The 19,033-nt window shown below is 35.9% G+C and overlaps 1 protein-coding gene across 1 annotated transcript; it reads right to left on the reverse strand.

Moving 5' to 3' along the window:
• Positions 1–1,179: 1,179 nt before the first annotated feature.
• LOC6045113 (serine protease inhibitor 88Ea) lies at positions 1,180–15,413 on the reverse strand. Its single transcript, XM_038263714.1, has 4 exons — positions 15,165–15,413; positions 2,176–2,808; positions 2,004–2,118; positions 1,180–1,941 (listed from the first exon to the last, which is right to left on the reverse strand). The coding sequence occupies exons 2-4, from the start codon at positions 2,806–2,808 to the stop codon at positions 1,415–1,417; spliced, it is 1,275 nt and encodes a 424-aa protein (XP_038119642.1). The 5' UTR covers positions 15,165–15,413; the 3' UTR covers positions 1,180–1,414.
• Between the last annotated feature and the right edge of the window lie 3,620 nt (positions 15,414–19,033).

Genomic DNA, 19,033 nt, shown 5'->3' on the forward strand with positions numbered 1-19,033 from the left:
CTTACCTGCCTATTTCTTGGATAGTACCTAATTTGATCTTTGATTATTCTTGAGTATAAGTAATTTTCGATCCCTCACTTTTCTAGAAAATACCTCAAATTTAGGTATTTATACCTAGAAATAAGGAATAATCATGGTCCGCTCAAGGGTCCGCCATCTTGGATTATACCTAAATATTAGTAATTATGGATCCCTCACTTTTTTCTGAAAATACCTCAAATTTAGGTATTTATTCCTAAAAATTAGGAATAATAATAGTCCACCATCTTGGATTATACCTGAATATCAGTAATTTTGGATCCCTCACTTTTCCAGAAAATACCTAAAATTTAGGTATTTATTCCTAGAAATAAAGAATAATCATGGTCCGCCATCTTGGATTACACCTAAATATTAGTAATTTTAGATTCCACGCTTTTCCAGAAAATACCTAAATTTAAGGTTTTTATATCTAGAATTCAGTAATAATCATGGTTCGCCATCTTGGATTATACCTAAATATTAGTAATTTTGGTTCCCTCACTTTTCCAGAAAATACCTAAAATTAAGGTATTTCGGTTCTACCTAAAATATAGGATTTCTCGTACTAAAACGCTATTAGTAATTTTATTACTAATAGCCGATTAGTAATAAAATGCCTTATTGCAGTCAGGTTCGATTATACCTAAAAATTAGGAATTTATACCTAATGTCCGTTGTGCGTGTAAGATATGTTTTGTTTTGCACGCTTTTGGTGATCATTGTACTAATTAAAGTCGCTGTTCGTGGAGTCGATTGTGGGCAGTGGGACCACGCGGTTGCTTCGCAAGACCGATCGTGTTTTTCGACGTTCCGTTTTCTCGCTGGCTTGCAATGACAATATCAGTCTTTCCTTTGTCATCGTTGATCGGAAGGTACGTCGCCTGTTGCGTTCGTCGAAGTAATTGTGTTACTATAGCCCCTCAAAACTCATGTGATACTTTGTCGGAGACGCAGCCACTGGTCGTAGCCCGCGCCGGTATTGATCAGCATGATAGGGGCTTTTGAGGGTTGCGAAGTGGTGATGATTGGTTCCTTCTTTTCATCTGTGGCTCATGGGGCAATTTTTGGAGGTCCTGGTCAATAACGGAGTTCGATGTCGGACGCATGAAATAACTATGGTGTAGAAAGAATGATAGGGAAAGAAATAACAAGTTGACGTTGGTTTTAGTCTCGTTAAAATTTTATTTGTTCGTGTCTTAGGGAAACTTAAAAATCACAATTAATTCTAGTTCGCTTCTGAAATGCCTTTTCACCCTTACAATCAATCAATCAATCAATAAATAGATCTGGATTTGGTTCAGTTTGTTTTAAGTAAGGAAAGGGAGATTTCGACATTTAAAAAAACATATCAAGCACTCTTACAAGCTAGCACAGGCAAAAGAAACGGAAAAAATCACTCCGGCTGGCGGTACACTCCGTTGAACAGCACGGCCTGCGTGGCGTAGTCGTAGATGACGAAGATGAATGGATGGTTGCAGTGGAACATGGCCGGATCGGCGGGTCGCGACGATCGGAAGCTGAACGCGACCGTCGCGGACGCCGCCGTCGCGCCCTCCTCGTTGACGGTGATCTTGGACTTTTGCAGCACCTCGTCGAAGCCGATCTGGGCTTTCTTCGAGAAGCCGGAGAAGTTGGCCGAATTTTCAAACAGCTTGCCCATGCCTAGTCGGCCGAGGACGGTCTTCATGTCGACGGTCTTTTCGATGCTGAACTTGGGCAGCTTGACGTCGACGCGGCGCGAAATGCCCTCGTTGACGACCTCGGAGAGGATGTCTGGGGACGAGGTCAGGCGGGCTAGGAGTTTGTCCAGTGCGTTGGATTCGGTGGGGGGTAGGAACACGAACATCGAAACGCGGGACGCTTCGTCCTGGCCGGTGTACGGCAGCTCCAGGATGTGACAGCCGAGCTTCTCGTTGGCGGCTGGTGGAGAGACGAACCGGTTAGATATTTGACAGCACAGTTGTTGATTGTAGATTACTCACCATGGTTGAAGGTTCCCTCGACGTGCATCATATCGACAAACTCCTGACGCTCGTTCGAAACGTAAAAAATCTCCTTCTTGGTCTCCTCGGGCTTGAATTTGCTCTGCCAGGTTCCCTACAAACGATCCTTTCAATTAGCTACTGCAACTCAATCAAAGTTATTCAAACTCACCTTGAAGTAGGCAGCATTGGCGATCGCCAGCTTGGTGTTCTTCGTGATCGAGCCCGGAATCAGCAGGTCCGTGATCTCTCCGTGCGTCGTGTTCTCCACCCAGTTGTTAATGTACAGTCGCTGCGATTCCGGGTCCTTCTCAAAGTCCAGCTTTTCAATCTCCTCGAAGAACTTGTCCTCCATGCACTCCTCGACCGGAATCTGCTTGCCGAAGAACAGCTTATCAACGGACACAAACTGAATCTCGTCCGTCTTGTTCTGCCCGAACCGCATCGCCAGCGCCTTCTTCCCCACGTTGTAAGCCTGCCACACCACCGGTTTGTCCTCGGTCCAGTGCAGTTCCAGGCCCTTCCTCAGCGTCTGCTCGGTGTCGGACTTGGCGCCAAAGTACATCAGCAGCAGCACGTGGTACAGGCTGTACGGCGAGAAGAACACATTCTCCGACGGCGTGGCCGCGTTGATGGCCTCCAGCAGCTTCAGCGTGAAGATGGACTCGCCCTTGTAGAGCCGGGTTCGGGCCAGCGGGTTGTCCGTTTTGGTGTGCTGCACGTTGTCGTCCTCGGCCAGGCATTGGGCGTTGGCGGCGACGGCCGCGGACAGCAGTAGCGCCACGATGGACGCGAAGAACTTCATCTGTGAAAGGAGGGGGAGAAATAAACGTCACACTTTATTCCATGGTATTTTTTTTTTTTCAAATATAAAAAAATGGTCGATGAATTCAAAAATGATTTAAGAAGTTATTTACGAAATTAGATCTAGATGTCAATTTTTTTCGTTTACTTTGGACAACATGCTATCGAACCTCCCAATATGATCTACCTTAAGAGGCAGTATTTGTAGATTCTGCTCGGTTTGTTCTAGAGGTCGTATCGAGGTGCTCCGATTTGGATGAAACTTTCAGCGTTTGTTTGTCTATACATAAGATGAACTCATGCCAAATGTGAGCCCTCTACGACAAAGGGAAGTGGGGTAAAACGGGCATATCAGTCAAGAAAATTTCAAGAAATAGCGCAGACATCCTTTCCAAAGCATCTTGGACAATGTTGGGGCAATTACTTTCAAACAATAATGCTTGAAAAGGGATCTGAATGGAACTGCTCGGTATTTGAAAGAACCCTCTGTCAGCGATCATTTCCGAAAACGCTCACACACAGCGCCTACCATGACCGTCATTGCTTGGCGACGGTCGGTAAACGTAAACACAAAGACGAAACGAACGACAAATGAGCACCACTGAAGCAGCCGCCCGAACGACACAACGTGCTCTTTCTCTTTGTCTCGTTTTTTGTCTCGCTCTTCCTTGTGTTTGCTGCGTGCGTCACCAGTCATTTGAATGCGATCATTGGAGAGATGATCGGAGTCTCGGTAGTGTCGTGATCGGTGACTTGCTTTTATAATAAAAACACAGATATTTGGCAATTAACAAACAACACGTCTTATTCCACACAAATTGAGCATGAGCATGAGCATGAGAGACCACCCATGGTTGTCCTTCTCCGTTGCTGAACAGGACCGTAATATCCTATCAATACAACCGACCATATGCTTGAACAATCTAATGGTGTTTCCCTTATCAACAGCATGCGTTGAAAAGATAAAACATCAAGATCATTAAAACTAGATCTGAAGCAAATAGGTAACAGTCATTGGCCACCAACGGCGCCCGCCATGTCAGTTTGTAGATCTCGGGGGATTGGGACGGGAATGTTAGTTAGCACAGGTTGCTACCAAGGGTGGGTTCTATACGATATCCACACCCCCACGTGTGCCGGAAAACTACTTCTACTTGGGATTTTGTTAGTGGGTAAGGGTAATGGCCAGGATTCAACATAGAGGATGATGATGCGACCCAATAATCAATAAATTTGGTTTAATAGTGTGATGTATTATGCATTCTCAAGGCAAACAGTCGGAGTTTGCGGATGAGATTATTCCCGGTTATTTGGTGTTGAGTTTAGCATAAATGATTCAATCTTAGACAGCCGGCTGTGGAAAGATAAAACCAAATAAAAAGCGAAAACGCGAAACCGCCCGGACCGAAAAACACACACAATCGAAAACGGCAACGAAAATCCTGTGTGATGACCGCGACGCGCACCGTTCAAATCCTCCAAAGCAACTGTCAAACAATCGCGAAATCACCCGGGTCGAAATACACACACAATCGGGGGGAAAACAAAGACGGAAACGGCAACGAAAATCCTGCGTGATAACCGCGACACGCACCGTTCCACACGTCTTATTCCACACAAATTAACCCCAAAACTGATTTGACAATCTTCATTTTCTCTTTTGCCGGCCGCGCGCATCTCGCTGTTTATTTGTTCGTTGTTCTCTCTCGCAGCTCGCTAGCGCGCTCTCGCACTCATCTGCAATCCGTCAGCTAACAAGGCAATGTTCATGAAGGTGCGCACTTTTTGTTGCGCTCTAAACTCTTATTTATGAATTATATCAATCTTATAATAGGTCTATTCCCGTAGTTGCAGAATTGGGTACTAAAGCCCTATGTCAATTTTTATGTAGGGGAAGGTGGGGCAAGACGACCATATGGGGCAAGAGGAACAATCGCTCGTACGGCCGTAATTTTTACAATTTTGATTATTTCCAGTATGAGGAATTGTTGCTAGCAGTGCATTTAACTAATTCTACTACCACGTAACCGCCAAAACGACGTAAACGCCACGGAGCATAAGATTTAATGAAGTTTTTGAAAAACCCTTGTTTTCTAATAATATTTGGAAAGTACAAAATAAGGCTTACGGTTCGTTTTAAGGCTCATTTTATCAAAATCCTTTTTTTCCTACATCAGTAGTGTTCCAACCAATGATTTGCACCTATTAGAAAGTATGATTTAACTTTTGGTTTTTTTTTTGTTGAGAGCTTTTAGAAATCTTGTTCAGGTGGGGCAAGTGTACCATATGGATTTTTAGTATGGAAAAAATACGTATTTCTGCAACAACATATTTTATTGGGAAATAAATACAAAAAAGTTCTTAAAAACTGATAAACAATTGTTTAAAAAAAAGTTCCTACAAAATAAAGTGATACTATGAAAATTTACTATTTATCATCTAAGCAATAATTTGTTTTCGTAAAAACGATCAAATTTTTAGTAAAATATTATTATTAAACCTAAAAGTGAAAGAAACGTTTTAAATACATTCTAATCTGATGTTTCAAAGTGATAGCAGTTCACTTGTTAGCAAATTAACATGTTGTTTCATGCATCGTTCCTCTTGCCCCAACGGGTTGTTCGTCTTGCCCCACTAGTTGAGTAGAACGTACGGAAAATCAGAAATTTTAAAATCAATTTTTAACATTGAAAAACAGGATTTTTTCAAAATTTGTTCTGTCAAAGTCTTAGTCAAGACCTGAAATAAGGTGATTATGAAAAAATCCGACAGATGTTTTAACGTTTTAATGGGTTTTAACGAGGATTTCCTTAGCTTGTTACACTTGCCCCACTTTCCCCTACAACGATAAAAAACACGATTAAAAACAATTTCTGATCACTTTTTTTCATTTTAATGCAATTTTTTTTTTGACAAGACAACATTTTTTCGATGGATCAACTATGGTCCCCTTGGAACGAGCTGTCAAGTAGGAACTTTTCTGTGAAGAAGGACCGCGAGGTTAATTTTTCAAAATTGATTTAAAATCCATTTTAAACTCTTTGTGGTCGTACAAAGGGTCATTGTACTCAGAAAAATAAGCGTTATCGCTGTAAACAATAATATCAGCAATCTAAGCTTCATTTTAGGACCCAATTGCAGAATTTCTGCATCTTCTGCAGAATTTTGCAGCCAGCATAAGTCACTTTTTTGCAGCACGTTCCCGTACTTTTCAGCTCGCTCTCTTCATCTCTCCCTTTTGCAGAAGTTCTGCAAGGAGAGAAGCCGCTAAACTTTTGCCTGGGTAGTGCGTTCCGATACTTTTTCTGCAATATTGTACACAGTTGAGTAGATTTACTCAAATTTGGTCAAAAATGACAAACAAAGGTTTAATAAAGAAGGGATCATAAATACATGATTAGACAGCAGGATTATGGATGTCACATGGAAGAAGCACGGGGACGCTGCAAAAATTTAAAAATTTGGAAACACATAAAAAATGAAATGAAGAAATTCATAAATATCAATATTTAAAAAATGACATTTTTAAATTGAGAAACTTAAAAAAAATCAGGTATTTGAAAACAAATTAAATGCAAATATTTCTATCACAAAAAAAAAATCACAAATTCAAAGCTAAAAAATTCAAATAATTCAAAATTAAGTCATTTAAAATGTTCAAAATAAAAAAAAAATAATTTTAAAAGTTCAAAATAAAAAAATTAAGGTTGAAAAAGATAAAAGTTTATAACTTCAAAAATTCAAATATTTTAAATTCGAAACAAATAAAAATCAAAATTTTTAATATTTAAGAGTTCAGAACATCAAAAATTCAAAACCTACAGCTAAAAAATCAAAGAAAATAATAATTTGAAAAAAGTAAAATTTGAAAAAAAAGTAAATAAAAAATTAAAGAACTCAAATATAAAAAAAGAAACAGTTTGTACTCTATTATCCGAAGACCTCGTCAAAATTTCTTATCTCTAAATCCTCTTAATTCGCGTTTCTTACCTAAAATATTACTCCAAATATGTGTATTTTTTATGATTCAAGATGGCGGCATTTAAGAATTTAAGAGTAATTTTAGAATTAAAGAATTTAAGAATTTAGGAAATTAAGAATTTAAGTATTTCAGAATTTAAGAATTTTTGAATTGGAGTGTATCGAAAGTCTTTTTAAAACGATTTATTTCAATTTTAAAGAATAAAAAATAGGGTGGTAAACAACGAAACTTGTGTTTCAACAACAATGTTATGTTTGTCAATTATATAAACTAAGGAGGTATAAGACTATAATAAACAAACAAACTCGCACTTTTTGACAGTTTGCCTGATTTGTTTGCGGAAAAGTCAGCCTGTTTGTTTGTTTGATATAGTCTGATAGCTCCTTAATTGAAAGTTTGACAAAATTAGCTTATTATTTGGTTCATATCAGAATACAAATTGGTAGCACCGTTACAGGTACAATCAATCATTTTCCTATTTAATTTACCTATTTTTTAAACACACATATTTATAGTTTATTCAAAAACAATTGGAGATCAAAAATTTTTCCATAAACAAATATTTATTTGAAATTTATTATTCAAAAATATCGTTTTTATAAAACTAGAAATTGAAAAAAAACTACACCAAAATCTATCAATTCAAAAAATATACAAACGTCCCTTCCAGAAGATTGCTTGAATTTAGCAATAATAAAACATCAAATTTATTACAACTTATAATAATATGCTTGACTTCACCCAACTTGCAAATTTTATGTAAGCGTGTACTCACACCAACTTGCAGTTACTTTTCAACACGAAAGAGAAGAGAGAGCTTGCAGAAAAGTACGGGAACGGTATTGCTGCAACTTCAGCCTCTCTCATTGCAGAAGTTCTGCCTGAGAGAAAAGTTACTTTTGTTGCATAAAAATTACGGGAACGCTCTGCTGCCGATTTCGTGCAGAATTGCAGAATTCTGCAGTACGGGAATAGACCTAATAAATACTCATTTAATAATTTATTAGATATTCAATCCTGCAACCGATAATCCCTACAGGTAGAATGTCAAACGACCGTTCTCTGAGCGAATGCATTTCTAGAGGGAGGTCAATGCCTGTGTGAGTGACTTTGCCTAGCACTCATTGGTTTGTGTGTGAAACGAACGAAAGCAGAATGTCAAAATCAGACTGTCGCGGTGAAGACGATTGGAGTATTCTGTCATCTATCCCAAACAAAGTTGAAATTTTGTAAGCACTGCTTCCAACATCCTTTTTTTTTGAACGGCCAGGCCAACTGTGTAAAGTTAACCGCAAAGATGATTCGTTGAATTTGATTGAGTTTGAGCACGAATGTTAAAACAACAATGCCTATAGTTCTGATTCTAAGATATTTTGTTAGAAGGCACTAAAAAGCCTTGAAAAAAAAAAAGATTGTTTTAAGTTTCCACATACGAGGGCAATGAACACGTGTGTCAACAACGTTGTAATCAAGTACCTAGATCAATTGATTCAAAAAGCTGTCAGATAGTCTAACAGAATTATAATTGTAAATTTATCTCTCGACTGCTGCGATTTTCTTACATTCTCCGACCTGCAGTCTGTTGAGACAACTATACGCTTAATGACTCATCTTTTGACAGTTCCATAAATGCGGTGTTTGCTAATGATGAGTGTTCTTTAAATTCCGGCTCAACCTACGCAACTTTTGTGTTGTTTGTTTGTACTTTGCTCGAGCTGATGTTTTTTTTACGGCGTCGCGACGACGTCGCTTTTTATTGCCACATATGGTTGACGGATGCCGGCAGTAGTAGTGGAATGATCCGGATTGACTAAAAAGCGACCCCGGAACCTTCTTCAACTTTTACTGAAATTGGTCACCATAATCGCCATGGTCACGTCAATCGATCAGAGGTTCGCGTAATTTGTGCGATATTATATAGTTGAAGAACCGGTCACCTCGCGTTGCATTATTCATCACGGCCGGCCGTCATTACGGGGATAATCGCGCGGGAAACTCCGGTTCTGGCAGCACTGCTCGGGCTAAGTGGTCAACTTAACCGCCCAATCATATGTTTGTTCAACAATAATGCCTCAAACAGAAATCGATTATTGTTTGTGGTAGGTTGGAATGCACAATGCAACAACGGCGGGGAGTCACGTTCTTGCGGGTGACCACGACGGTGAGACGACAACGACCAAGGTGACTGGAAAACCCCCAGACGCGCGATGACAATTTACAATTACAATTAGCAGTGCGCGGAGTACACCCTGCATAGCTTGAGACTAGACTGCGCTGGATAAGCCGCAGTTGTTTCTATTAGTTGCGGTAGTTGCGCTAGTCGTTGATTATTCGGCCGTTGTACAGCGAAATGACGTATGTTTGCAAATTTCCCTAAAGGAGGTATTAGACTACGGCAAACAATCAAACTCGCACACTTTGTCTCGTTTGCGAGTTTGGCAAACTGTCAAACGCGAAAAAGTGCGAGTTTGTTTGTTTATGTGCCATAGTCTAATACCACCTTAAGTCCCACTGGACATATCGCTGTTGAACGGCATCGTAGTAATAATGTAACGGTAGAGTTTAGTACGTCCAACTGTTAAGAACAACCTAACTAGGGGATGATTCATCGGAACAGAACTTGAACGAAGGTGATCAATCTTAATATTGGGGTTTTACGTCCAGGTTGTTTGTGCATTGTTCAACACAGAACAGCGGGAAGTTTGATGTGATGCTGTTTAAACTTCAGAGATGAATGTTTCCAAATTATAGTTCATAGAAAAACTTAAAAATTGAAATGAGTTCCATCAAATTTAATTTAAAAAAAAAAACTCATTAAGCTCCCAAAAAAATCCCAATCATAGTGAATCGTCTTCCAGAAAGTCTTTTTCGGTCAAACTCAAGTTGAAACACTGACGGACTGCTTTCGTGCTTTCCGGGGCCCGGTTTTCCTACCCACTTTAGCCGCCGAACATATGTTAATTTTCACCTGACATAAATCCAGCCCCCGGGCTCGGCCTCGGCCCATCCACTGAAAAGTGAATTATTTTTCCGCGCCGTGTACGCAAAAACCGGCACTATGCCATAATAACAAAACATTATCCAACAACTAATGTGGAAATGAGTTGTCGGAATGGATGTGCGCTCTGTGGGAAAGAACAACAAATTTAGCTACCTTTTTTTCTTTCTTGCTTATTTTATAAGCTCTTCTGCCTTCGGTTTTTCGATGCACAAATTGACTGGAAATAAATTACTACCATCCGCTCGTTAGGTGCTATTTTTATAACAAACATTGCACTCATGAGTGTGGTTTGGTTTAAGGTTTTTTTTTGCTTGCTTCTTTCTGTTATCGGTACATTAGTTTTGCTGGATTGAAATTAATTTGACGTTTGATGCTTAGTCACTGAACTGGTAACAAGTCCAATTTTAAATATGTTCGTTTTATCGCTATTTGCTTGCCTCACTGATTATGTGAAATTACTGTTTGATAAGTTTAGCATTTTATCGTGGTATGTATTTAGGACTTAGCAAACTCTCAACGTTAGATATGATCACTAGAAGAATTGATTTGATATTTATTTTTGATTGAACTGTTCCATTCAATGAAACTAAATAATAAATATGAAAAAAATACAGCAAATTAAATCTAATGGCTAATCGATTGATCCCCTTTTTATATCGCACATAGCACTCCTCATTTCTCACAGAACTTTGAACTTTTTGCATGAATTCAAAGCTTAATCAGATAAAATTTCAAGCGTTTTAAAAAACATATATTTTAAAGCGGCATTTTCAAAATTTGAGGGGTAACTTGATCCCCCTTTTAACATTTTGAAGAAATCTTGAGCAAAATGTTTCTTATTCATCCAAACTATTGATTTTCTATAAGCTACAGCAATTTCACATAGAGCCTGAACAAGTTTAGTATGTAAAATATTTAAAAACTTAAAATATTCTTTTTTAGAGAGCAATTCCAGCTCAAATCAGGATTTTTCTGGTGCTTTTGTACCCGACCCTCTCCGATTTTAATGAAACTTTTTAGAAATTTCAATTGGATGTAAGGGCTTACAGATATAAGCTTAACCCTCTACAACCCAACCCCGCCTTTAAACAGGCTTCGATTTAAAAAATCGCCAAAAATCAAATTTTCAACCAATCTTTGGTCTTTAAAAGGCATTGGAAAAAAAACTCTTAAAATTTTAGAAAATTTATGGGTTGGAAGTTTTACTTGCTTTATGTCACTTTGCCAATGTTTTTAAAAATGTCATTTTTTAGGGGTCAACTTTGGCTGTGTTTTTTACTAACATTTCCTATATTATTAGTAAAAAGAAGTATGTAGTAATTTTTCTAGTGTCCCAGACTATGCCTCTACGCATTTATTTACTATTAAATAATAATGGTGCCATTTCATAACCAAAAATGTGAAAAACAAGCAAAAAATTGAAAAAGTGGCTATAAAAACATGAAAAAATTAGATAGGCAAAATGTAATGATAGGAAGTGATAGAATAGGCCAAATACTACCAAAAACAAACATAAATTAAACAAGATAAATGCAAATTGAAAAACTAAAAAAGAAACAAGAAAAAAATAAAACAAGAGAAGTAAAGTTTTTCGTAGAAAAAAAGTTGCTCAAAATGAACTCCTGAACAAGGAAAACTAAAAATTTTCGAAAAAAAATTGGGCGGTAGAGGGTTAATTAAATTGCTAACAACTGAAAATAGAATTTTGTTAAGTGTGGTAGACACCTGGATAGTGAATTCGCTTACGTAAATATCAAAACGAGTCAAATCAAAAAGCTGTCACAGGCAAACTTATGGGAAATTTGACGAGCTTTCCGGTAAAAATATTTACGAGACTGAAAAACCAAGTTTGTCGTATAGAAATTGCCAAAAACTACCAAAAAAAAAAGGTTTTTCAACATTTTTATTTTTAAAACCGCTGAATCTTCCCAAGGATTGGACATAGGACAATGGTCAATATGGAGACTTTTATGTTAAATTGCCTGGGGAATCGATTCCCACTACCGGTTTATCAAAATTTCAACATTTAGACCACTTTAAACAAAAACAGTTTTAGTAAATGATTTTTGTATTTTTTTAGGAGAGACATACCATCCTGCATTTTGTCAGTCTTTTGGTAACATCTTAGGCTATTTCCTCAAAAATTTTGAACGAAAAAAAATCGTGACATCACCTTTATAATTAAGTTTTAGACTTAAAAATCAAAAAATCTCATAGAAGTGGCGTGTATTTTTGTCTCAGTGTATTTTTTTTCAGAAAGCCCGTTCAATTTTCTACAAGTTTGTCTTTGACCACTTTCTGATACGACGCAACAGCTTCGAGTTGTAGTAATTTTTAAATTGCAAAATACATTTTTTTAAATACCTTACACCCTTCTCAAATGTTATTTTCGAGTACTATTGGCTCCATATACACAAAAATGGTTTATATAGGCCTAGGATAACATGTCTACAAAATTTCATTAAAATCGGAGAGGGTCGGGTACAAAAGTACCAGAAAAAAATCTGATTTGAGCTGGAATTGCTCTAGAACTAAATTAAACATGTTTACAAAAGCTGGTATTTTTAACCAAATGTTTGTAAAATGGTTCAAACTGCAGTAAGGAAGCCATGTACGAAATACCAAACTACTTAATTAAACTTGAGGCTGATTCCGGTGACTGTTAAAAAACGGATCAAGTCTCCACAATTACACTTCAATTGGTTGTAAAAATAGTACGACGATAAATTAAACGTCTAACAATTCATGTATAAATAATATTTTTAAAAATAAATTTTAAGGTTTTCTTTACATATCAAAACAAAGAAAAAAGATTTCTTGGAGGTTTGTTGTAACCCTTTTCAAAAAAATGTGTGTAACTCGATGCGAACATTTGGAGCCTAACGTTTCAAAAGGGCACACAACTTTTGTAAACAATAGTGCATCTCTTTCACTCAAATGACAATTTGCATAAGGTGTGAGAGGGATAAAATGTTGTTTACAAAAGTTTTGGGCCCTAATGAAATGACAAGCACGATTTAAAAAAAAATTCTTTGTTTTCCACAATGAATTTGAGTCAATTTCGCACAACTTTATAGAAAAAAGCTAATTTTGTATGAGCATGCTGAAGAGGAACAGGCTAGGGATCATGTATTCCCGGGGATAAGATAAGATCATATAAAAACTTGAAATGCTGAAGGTCTGAAAATATTTTTTCTTTTTTACATAACATATGAAATATGGAGAAGTTCCAATCTTAGGATTCCGAGATACGATTTAAAAAAATAAATAAAAACTGGTTTGTTTTTCGACGCGTCGCGCGCAAAACCGACGAAAACTGACGAAAACTAAAATTCACTAAAACTGCAATAATTTAAGCAGTTTCGATATGATTTATAATTTTAGGGTATTATTTTTTTTAATTTAAAGACGCAACAATGCTGGTTTCGAGGGAAATTCCCGAATATGCCTGATAAAAAAAAAACTAAATAAGCTAAACAAAACCTTTATAAGCTGATAGAGATTATTAGAGCATATTTTTTTGCTGATTAACGACATTCTTATGAATCTTAGCTTGTATTTTCAATGTTTATAGATTGAGAATTTTTACTCATTTGTTCTGCTCTTTTTTAATTTGGAAAAAGCTGATGTTTTCAAATTTGAAAAAGAAGCAAGTGAGTAAAAATTCTCTAACTAACTCAAACAGAGCAATTTTGAAAAAATCAAACCCAAAACCATGACAAAATTTAACAAGGTCAGACCATTGTTTGATTATTAAACTACACTATTCTCTATGTTTTCGCAAATCGACTTTTCTTTGCATATTTTGATTTGAACGGGCAATGTTGAGAAAATTCTATTGTTACTGTTTTAATTTCATAGAAAAATAAAAAAAAGTATATAAATTGAAATCACGAGCCATGGTTTCAATATTTCACTGACAAAAGTGTTTTAACAATGAATTATACACCTGTGCAGTTGTTTTGCAATCATAAGTTTCCAAAATATCACAGTATTGACGAAAATTTAATTTTTCGCGATTTTTTTTTCGGAATTTTCTAAAAATGTAAAACATTTTCAAACGAGCCCAAATATGCCAAATATGATTACACCGACCAAGAAAAAAATGCAGTCATTTTGTCAATTTTTGTAGGTCAGTGTTATCAATGCAGAAAAGGCATTTTAGATTATTTTTATTTGATATAACTTCTATATTCATCAAAATTTTGAAGTTTTTTGAAAAAAATATTTTTTTTTTATTTTTTGGACCAATTTTTAAGAGGAAGGGGGGGGGGGGGCTTAAACTTAAAAAAATATTTGCAACGGCCTCAGAGTTGAGGAACAAACACTTCAAAAAATATTCAAAATGGCCCAAAGAGCAAAAAAGGCTAGTTGGACATTTAAAAAAAAAATTGCAGCATTTCCATTGTCATATTTATGGATAAATTTGAAATTAATTTTGAATTTCATTTTTTACGACTCTAATGTATAGTTTTTTGTAGAATTTGTTTACAAATGTAAATATTTTGTTTTTAACTTGCAGTCAAAGTTAATCAAAATATCAAAGATTTCTGATGTATTAATAACAAATTTAATTGCTATCAAACTGCTCACATGTTGCATTGTTTTTGTTTCTGAAGCTCGTGAACAAAAACATAAACAGCCGGGAAGTCGTCGCAAAATCTTCCCGGCGTAGGTATAGCGATTGCTGATCTCAGCGCGGAAGGTCATCGCGTTGACGTCCCCGTAGAGTCGTTGCTTTTTGATAGCCCCTGCCTGTCGTCGTCGTGCAAATCCGCGTGCGCACGCGGACTTGGAGGTCATCCACCATCTTCAGATCAAGTTGGGGGAGGTGGAGAGGGTGGACCTCGTCGTCGTCGTATCACCTTTTGTGGCCCCCTCCGTAACTAGGTTCGTCACCTGGTTTTGCTGCTTCGGCGGGGCCTGAGCTGCTGTTGCATTACGTAAAACGACAGAAGGGGCACGCGAACGCGAGTCATGGAACGTTGTGATTCAATTCCAACAGTTACTCAACATCTCTTTTCTTTCAGTGTACCGCGATCACCCCGAGAGGGGTCTGTGAGCCTTGTGAAGATCTGCGGCGTTACAACACTCGACTCGACTCGGTAAACTCCAGGAGGAAGAAGACACGGCAATCTGGCCCAAACAATGATCTTCGACTTGTGCATTGTTCGCGATCGCCATGATCATCAACCTCCCCCAGCATCTCACTGCAGATGGAGAGAAATGCTAATCACGCAGTTTCCGGCAGAACTGAACACTTCTCGGGTGGGGAATTCCAACCCCAAACTCAATTGAGTCACACCACAAAGATATTCTCGGAGGAACCCACTCCCCCCCTGCGCGCCGTAACGGCCATATTCAAACCACGTACTTTTGTTGTTGTTGGTATTCCGATCAGCTACGAGGCTTGTGCAAAGTCGCCGCTTGCCTCACACTTCACCACCTCCACAAAATCAAACTAAACACGGCACAGACACAATACGACGATCGCGAGTTGAAACCCCAGAAACCGGTCCGATTACCACGAGGTGCACTGCGAAACTAAAGTTTGGCCGCGACGACGACGACCTGAACTGACCTAACGCGTACGAGCTGCTCTGGCGAACTGAGTCGGAATCCGGCCCGAACGCGTGCTTATGACCCTCTCCGGACGGAGTAGGCGAGCGCGAGAGAGTGAGTGTTGGTTCGGTGTGAGATTAGTTGGGTTCGCCGTTTTGAGAGTGGGAGTAGTTTAGGGGCGACTCCTTGATGCACTGCAGAACTGGTTTTCCACAAGTACCTGAGAATTGTTTATTGTGTGGCTTTGGGATTCGATGCACACGAAGCGCTTTAGCTGTTGTTGTTCCCGCGTTCACAGTAATGGAGTGTGTCTAAGAAAGTGTACTTGGAGACATACTTGGACGGTCGGATTGGGTTGTCTCTTGAGTGTCCAACGTTACAAAACTTCAAACATCGTGTTTTATACGTTTAAAAATTACAAACTTTTTGACGTTGAACTGGGTACTGGGACTCAATTTCAAAAACTTTGTCTGCAGGCCAGAGAATAGTGCGTCACAACAAAAACGCTGATATCTCCGTACAGACAAATAAAACATTCAAACAAAATGTGCGCTTCTCAAACACCGACGTGAATGTCAAGCACCCAGAATGTGTTAAAATCATGGTTAAAATATTTACTGAAGTGTATAGTTTCTCCTGTGATAAGACATTTTACTACAGAGGGTGATCCAATGGATCACTGATTCACAAGGCGTCCTTTTTGTAGGCAAAGTTCTATAGCTGAAAAAGCACTAATATCTGTTTGTGCAGTCGGTTTCATCATTGCAAGTTAGCTTTTTGCGGTATTTCCAACCAGAATCAGGCTGTTGAAGCTGGAAGTTCCCAACCAAAACGCCTTGTTAGTAGCTGTTAGTACAGATGTACTGGTTAATGTCACTCCGTTGCCACGTCTTCAACCTAAGGATTTTAAAACACTTGAATATGTTTTTCTTCTCTCGCAGACGCCCAAGTTTACCCAATAACTTGAGATACATCCTCCTGTGTCTTCTCGTAGTGACGCTTCTTGGGCTGTTTGTCAAACTCCATACCAGGGTCGGGTTCTTGAACACTGTACTCCTGATCAGGCTTCACTTTTGACGGGAGTGACAACGGTTTGCTATGATACCGGGTTTTCTTTACGCACCCATTTCTCGTTACGAATCAAACCCGACCCAACTCGGTAACTTGATCCAGGCACCGAAACCGAAGTTTTGTGTGACAAAACTGACATGGTTTCTGCGCCTACCACACGGGAAAAGTTTGGAACTCTTGATGTGCCTAGCTAGCGTACATAAAAAGTCCTATTTTGTTAAATTGTTATATCCCATAATGTTGACTAAGTACTTTACCCTTAGTGTTCTAATTCCAAATTTTGGTACTTGAATCTCACGATCCAAGTCAGGATCAGGTCTGGTGGAGTTGCCGTAGTCCTCAGGTAATATATCGATAGGGGGATATTTGTGGAATCACACATGCTTTGGTAATGGGGTACCAAACTTTATGAAGTTTTATGCTGGGTTTGAAAACTGTCAATTTGACAGTATTGCAGGGTTGTTACGGACGGCGCGGATGGCGCGGATGGCGCGAATCGCGCGGATCTGGCGCGGATTTGCTGGCTAATTTTGCTCAGGCGCGGATTTCGCGCGGATAGAATTTCTTTCAATTCACAAAGGAAAATATTATAAGGAATCAAATAATTTCAATTTTTTTTGTTGTGTGCAAAAACATCAATTTCTAAAAAGTTTTTAATGAAGAAGATTTTCTTCTGAAAATTATTGATTTTATTTGTTAATACGAAACATCGAAATAATCTTCAAGGAGCGATTTTTTTTAATGTATTGAGATTTGTTTTATAAATTTAACATAACATTACAACTCATTATTTTTAAAACATCTGCTGAACAATTCATATTAATAACAATTTTATTAAAAGCAATAACAATAACAGCAAATAACAAAATTCGAAAAATACAGAATTTCAAAAATTTGAAGCTATGAAACTTTTTAGATTTTCTAAGTTTTATATTGAAAAAACTGAAAAAAATTTAAAATTTAAAATTTTTGGTTTATTGAAAAAATGAAAAATTCTGTTGCCACCCTGATTCAGGTAGAATTTATTCTTCTCCCAATTATCACAACATGACGAAATTCACTTAGCAATCTGATAAAATCTCCGTCAAGAAGCGAAATGTATCGTCAACAAAAAAAAAAGAAATCTGGAATTCAACAATTTGAAATTTCAGAATTTACATATTCAAGAATAAAAAAAAAAGAATTCATAATTTGAAAAAAAACGTAAAAAGTACGAATTATAAAATTGAAAAATTACGAAAAGTAGGGCCTCGTGGCGCGGTGGTTAGCTGCTTCGGCTGCCGATCCCTAAGTTGCTATGGGGCTGCGGGTTCGATTCTCGCCTTATCCTTCTGGAGCTTTTCGTTCAATGTTTGTCTCGTTTAATATTAGTGTTCAGTCTGCAAAGACGGTGTCTTTAAATTATTAAATTATTAAATTGTTAAATTATTAAATTATTAAATTATAAAATTATAAAGTTTTAAAGTTATAAAATTATAAAATTATAAAATTATTAAATTATTAAATTATTAAATTATTAAATTATTAAATTATTAAATTATTAAATTATTAAATTATTAAATTATTAAATTATTAAATTATTAAATTATTAAATTATTAAATTATTAAATTATTAAATTATTAAATTATTAAATTATTAAATTATTTAATTATTTAATTATTAAATTATTAAATTATTAAATTATTTAATTATTAAATTATTAAATTATTAAATTATTAAATTATTAAATTATTAAATTATTAAATTATTAAATTATTGAACTATTAAATTATTAGATTATTAAATTATTAAATTATTAAATTATTAAATAATTAAATTATTAAATTATTAAATTATTAAATTATTAAATTATTAAATTATTAAATTATTAAATTTTTTAATTATTTAATTATTTAATTATTTAATTATTTAATTATTGAATTATTTAATTATTGAATTATTGAATTATTTAATTATTGAATTATTTAATTATTTAATTATTTAATTATTTAATTATTTAATTATTTAATTATTTAATTATTTAATTATTTAATTATTTAATTATTTAATTATTTAATTATTTAATTATTTAATTATTTAATTATTAAATTATTTAATTATTTAATTATTAAGTTATTCAAATATTAAATTATTAAATTATTAAATTATTAAAATATTTAATTATTAAATTATTTAATTATTTAATTATTAAATTATTTAATTTATTAATGATGTAATGATTTAATTATTCAATTATTGCATTATTTTATTATTAAATAAATTATTACATTATTTAATTATTAAATTGTTAAATTATTAAATTATAAATTCAATCAATTATAAAATGATTGAATTTTATTTTTTTGCCATTTTCTTAGTTCGGATTATTTTCAGAGTCATATTTTAGTTTGGAGAAATTTAGAGAAGAAAATAATAGTAATTTTGTGTTTCATTTTTCCAGATTAAAATTTTGGCGAGAATTATCAAGTAAAAAATTGCTAGATTTTATAATTTGGTGATTTATTTTATCGTTTTAGATTTTTGAATTTTTTTTTCTTGAATTTGTTTTCAAGGCAACGATATTTTAAATGCTACAAAAATGCTAATATTGTTTCAGAAATGCCAAAAAA

This window comes from Culex quinquefasciatus, chromosome 3 (genome assembly GCF_015732765.1).
Source record: "Culex quinquefasciatus strain JHB chromosome 3, VPISU_Cqui_1.0_pri_paternal, whole genome shotgun sequence".
Lineage (NCBI taxonomy): Eukaryota > Metazoa > Arthropoda > Insecta > Diptera > Culicidae > Culex > Culex quinquefasciatus.